At 33.3% G+C, this 4,683-nt stretch overlaps 1 protein-coding gene across 1 annotated transcript; it reads left to right on the top strand.

The window, feature by feature from the left end:
• Nucleotides 1–274: 274 nt before the first annotated feature.
• On the top strand, nucleotides 275–4,438 carry LOC130799906 (uncharacterized). Its single transcript, XM_057663196.1, has 8 exons — nucleotides 275–636; nucleotides 1,397–1,541; nucleotides 1,612–1,780; nucleotides 2,277–2,547; nucleotides 3,074–3,336; nucleotides 3,447–3,662; nucleotides 3,809–3,917; nucleotides 4,004–4,438. The coding sequence occupies exons 1-8, from the start codon at nucleotides 486–488 to the stop codon at nucleotides 4,060–4,062; spliced, it is 1,383 nt and encodes a 460-aa protein (XP_057519179.1). The 5' UTR covers nucleotides 275–485; the 3' UTR covers nucleotides 4,063–4,438.
• The last annotated feature ends 245 nt before the right edge of the window (nucleotides 4,439–4,683 follow it).

Consider the following 4,683-nt stretch of genomic DNA (forward strand, 5'->3'; position numbering starts at 1 on the left):
ATTTTTCTAAAAAAGTATAAGAGCTTTAATTAATACTTATAATAACAACCGAATTTTTTTTCGTTAAAAGCATTATATATTCAAAATTTCTCTATCTATTTTCTAAGAAATATTATAATTTTATAATAATAACATGTAATTGCATCGTTATTTAAAATTTATATTTTTATATATACTTTTATATTTACAACTTCGTGCAACGTACGAGTTTTTATACTAGTATATCTATACACATAAATAAATAAATAAAAATAAAAAAATAAAGTAGAGGAGGAGTAAATACAAAGGTATATTTCAAATCATAAAAATCCATTCAATTTGTTTATAGGCATCACATTCTCATCCTTGTTCATCTCACACTCTTCTTTTATCACTCCCTTTTTCCTTCTCCCTTCTTTCTCTCTTCCCCTTTCAAAAACAATTCAATTTGGCTCTCAATAGTCAATAGTCGCATCAAAAAGTAGAATCAGATCAGAAGGAAAACAATGGAGCTTTTTTACATTCTTGTATTTGGTGCACTTGCTGCTGTTGTTGCAACATTAGAACTCAGCAAAACTAGCAAAGATCGCATCAACACATCCTCTGCTTTCAATTCTTTCAAGAACAATTACTTGATTGTTTACTCTCTTATGATGGGTATTCCTTTTTCTTTTCAGATCTATCTTTCATTTTTCAAGACTACTTTTTTTTTTTTTTTTTTTTTTTTTTTTTTTTTTTCATTTTCATTATCATTCCTATTTTTATTGTTTATTGAAAACCCATAAACTTCATTGAAGAAATTTAGATCTTGTGTGTACATTTCTTGTTCTTCTAGTTGGGTCGATATTTTTTGTTTGAAATTCAAATGGGTTGGTAAGTAATCACTTAGGACTGTAAATTTAGTTTGGTGATTGATCTATGATTGAGCAATTTTCTTAAAATAATTGATTAAACTGGCTAGACATTCTCTGGATTTATGTAGCTGTGTTGGGTGTATTATAATTTTTATTAGTTTCGTGAATAGAACAATGATTGAAATTAAAATGGGTTTGCAAATAATCACTTAGCACTGTGCTTTTAATTTTGATAATGGATCTAATTGTGCCATTAATAAATGGATTAAACTAGATAGACATTCCCTACATTTATGTTGCTGTATTGGGTATATTATAATTTTTTTGTTAGTTTAGTGATTGAACAATGATTGGAATTTAGGGTAGGTAAATAATCACTTAGGAGTTAGAACTGTGAATTTAATCTGGCAATGGATCTATTTTGTGTATTTATATTTTTTTGGATTAAACTAGTTAGACATTCTCTGAATTTATGTAGATGTGTTGAGTCTGTATTAATTTTTGTTAATCAAGTTAATAGAGCAAATGATTGAGCTGATTTTAAAATTAAATATTTGTAACAGCTGGGGATTGGCTACAAGGTCCATATGTGTATTATCTTTACACTACTTATGGTTTTGGAAAGGGTGAGATTGGGCAGCTTTTTATTGCTGGGTTCGGATCCTCCATGTTGTTCGGGACGATTGTTGGATCCCTTGCTGATAAACAGTATGTTTACCCCATTATTGATTCTTAGCCTTTGTTGGTTCTATGGCTGATTTACCTTCGGTTTTTTCAGGGGTCGTAAAAGGGCATGTGTAACTTATTGTCTTACCTATATTATGAGCTGCATCACTAAGCACTCTCCACAATACAAAATTCTAATGATTGGCCGTATTTTGGGAGGCATTGCCACATCCTTGCTATTTTCGGCCTTCGAGTCGTGGCTTGTTGCCGAGCACAATAAGGTGAGGATTGATTTTCGTTGAGTAGAATTTCATTTTGCGGTTGTGGACATGACCAGTGGCGGATCTAGGATTTATATTAAGTGTAGTCAAAAAGTTAAAACTAAAGCCAATCTTAAAGTCAATGTAATATAAAATAAAATCTACATTATTTAAAATTCAATGCATTTTAAATTTTATTATTACAACCCCTCTTGTATGAGACCCTAGACCGTCTCACGGTGGGATGACTTTAATACATAAACCCATAAGCTAAAACTTTCTATTAGAGTAAACTAAAAAACCTAGCAAAAGTCTATTAATTAACCGTCTCTTTGTTCTATAATAGTTCTTAATGAGTTTTATCTTGAGTTAAAATGTTTTAAGCTATTTTTGTTAATTTTTAAAAGGAAGGAGCGAATAATGTGCAAAAGGCAATTAAACTATCTAGTCATTATTCTTTACGTTGTTTCGTTCAATTGTTGTTTTTTTAATTTTAATATTGCATTGTTTTCTGTAGAAAGGATTTGAACAGCAATGGCTTTCTGTGACTTTCTCCAAGGCTATTTTCCTTGGCAATGGTTTAGTTGCCATTTTGTCTGGATTATTGGGGAATCTGCTAGTTGATACTTTTGGGTTTGGTGCGGTTGCTCCATTTGATGCTGCATCTTGTTTCCTTGCAATTGGTATGGTAATCATATTAACTTCGTGGGGTGAAAACTTCGGGGATGCTTCAGACAATAAAGATTTGCTCACACAGTTTAGCACTGCTGCTGTTGCTATTGCTTCCGGTAAGCTGCTATTACCTGCTTTCTTTTGCCTAGTTCATTGAGTTTGTAGTTCTTGTAGTGAAATTTTGCATGATTCTCCGCCCATGTGTTGCTATTGCAGCCGTTGTGGCTAGTGTAGCGGCATGTTAACATATATCTTATTAAGATTTTCAATTTCATTCTTCAAAATTAATCTCCATGATGTGTTTTGTTAATTGTTATCATGCTCTTTTAATTCTGTAATTTGAAGGAATTTTGGCTATGGTGAAGTAACTAATTTACGACTAATGTCACATGATTCACTAATCTCCTTGCGAATCGTGAATAAAAAAAGCGAATTATGGTCGGTTATGGGCTTATTTAGGGTCATATTAGCGAATCACGAATTCAAAACCGAATTAACCGACAAATTTTGTTACACTGTTTGCGACCTAGTCATTATTTTGTACCAACTGAAGGAATTGTGTTTAATATTAATCTGACTAGTTATAATGAATGCCAAGAGTTATCTCTCTTTTTATTGATCGGCTCGCTTTTGTGACAACAGATGAAAAGATTGCATTGCTGGGAGCCATACAGTCCTTGTTTGAAGGTTCCATGTATACATTTGTATTTCTTTGGACTCCTGCTTTGAGCCCAAATGATGAAGACATTCCTCATGGTTTCATATTTGCCACATTCATGTTGGCCTCAATGTTGGGAAGTTCCTTTGCATCACGCTTGTTGGCTCGTTCTGCCAAAGTTGAGAGCTATATGCAGATTGTCTTCATTGTTTCTTCTGCCGCACTCATGCTTCCAATTGTGACCAGTGTACGTTGTTTTTGCAACATTCTGTAATTGGATTCCTGAAATCTTTATTCTTAGATTTCATTCGCATTCTTGCACTTACCTAACATTCTTTCTGAAATATATATTTTTAGTTTCTGGTGGCTCCATCTGGAGTAAAAGGCGGAGGTATCTCATTTTCTGGTTGCGTCCAGCTGCTTGGTTTCTGCGTATTTGAAGCTTGTGTGGGTATTTTCTGGCCATCGATCATGAAAATGAGATCACAGTACATTCCCGAAGAGGCACGAAGTACAATCATGAACTTCTTCCGCATACCTCTGAATATCTTTGTGTGCATTGTTCTATACAATGTAAGTAGATCCTTGGTTTCCGAATTTCGAATTCCTTAAGCCGAAGCATAGCAATCGTTTTGAAATGATCTGATTATGCTGCTTCTTGATTTGTGATAAGATGTTAATCGCTGATTCATTCCTTGTTAATTTCTGTGTTTATTCAGGTTGAAGCGTTCCCCATAACGATCATGTTTGGCATGTGTTCTATTTTCCTTTTCGTGGCATCGATATTGCAGAGGCGCCTTTTGGTTATTGCCGAAAGTCAAAGACCAAGTGAGTTTTGTTTAATTGACGCATTGCTTGTTCACACTAATATGCTTCGAGCGAGCTTTATTAATTTAGCATGATTTCTGATGCAGAAGCACAAGAATGGTCAGCTAAGGAAAGAGACCCGGAAGCAGAGCCACTTAACGAGTAACTATGAAGTTAGGAGACACAAACAATTTGAGGTTGATCAGTCTACATAGTTGTGGCTAAATAAAATTGTGTATTTGTTGGAAGATGACTATTAGGTGGAAATTACTTGATGGTCGTCATGGTAGCTTATCGACGAGGCTGGATACTGGGAAAAGAGCTGCACTTATTTTTGAGTAGCATTTGAAAAACAGTGTGTAGTGTGTATGTCAAATTAGGATGAATTTTCAGATATTATTAGTATTCCAATTCTTCTCCATTATTATTTTACCATATTATTTGTAGTCTTAGCAGAATTGTGATTTATGGATGTTCTATTTATTTACTGGTATATCCCTCTTTGTATTAATATTATAAATGTTGATGAAACCCTTAAATCATGGCTGTTCTATGTTTCATACTCTTCCAACACTTGATGATTGTACTAAGAATGCTTCTTAGGCACCATATTATGATTTTCGACTTTATGAATTAAACTAAATGGCTGTTATATTTTTCCTCAATATAACGAATTTTTTTTCAAAAACATAGACGTTGCGATCATCCTAATAGGCCCCATATTCGTAATCGATTTGAAATAAGTAATTAATTTAACCAAAAATTTAACATTTTTTCTACTACGTGG

The sequence above is a fragment of the Amaranthus tricolor genome, chromosome 14, assembly GCF_026212465.1.
Source record: "Amaranthus tricolor cultivar Red isolate AtriRed21 chromosome 14, ASM2621246v1, whole genome shotgun sequence".
Classification (NCBI taxonomy): domain Eukaryota; kingdom Viridiplantae; phylum Streptophyta; class Magnoliopsida; order Caryophyllales; family Amaranthaceae; genus Amaranthus; species Amaranthus tricolor.

What these genes read in the sequence shown, in the direction of transcription:
- LOC130799906 (XM_057663196.1), top strand. Translation starts at nt 486, where the DNA reads ATGGAGCTTTTTTACATTCTTGTATTTGGTGCACTTGCTGCTGTTGTT. An exon ending in TGCTGTTGCTATTGCTTCCG is followed by an intron (nt 2,548 to 3,073) that starts GTAAGCTGCTAT and finishes TTGTGACAACAG; the next exon opens with ATGAAAAGATTGCATTGCTG. An exon ending in TGCTTCCAATTGTGACCAGT is followed by an intron (nt 3,337 to 3,446) that starts GTACGTTGTTTT and finishes ATATATTTTTAG; the next exon opens with TTTCTGGTGGCTCCATCTGG.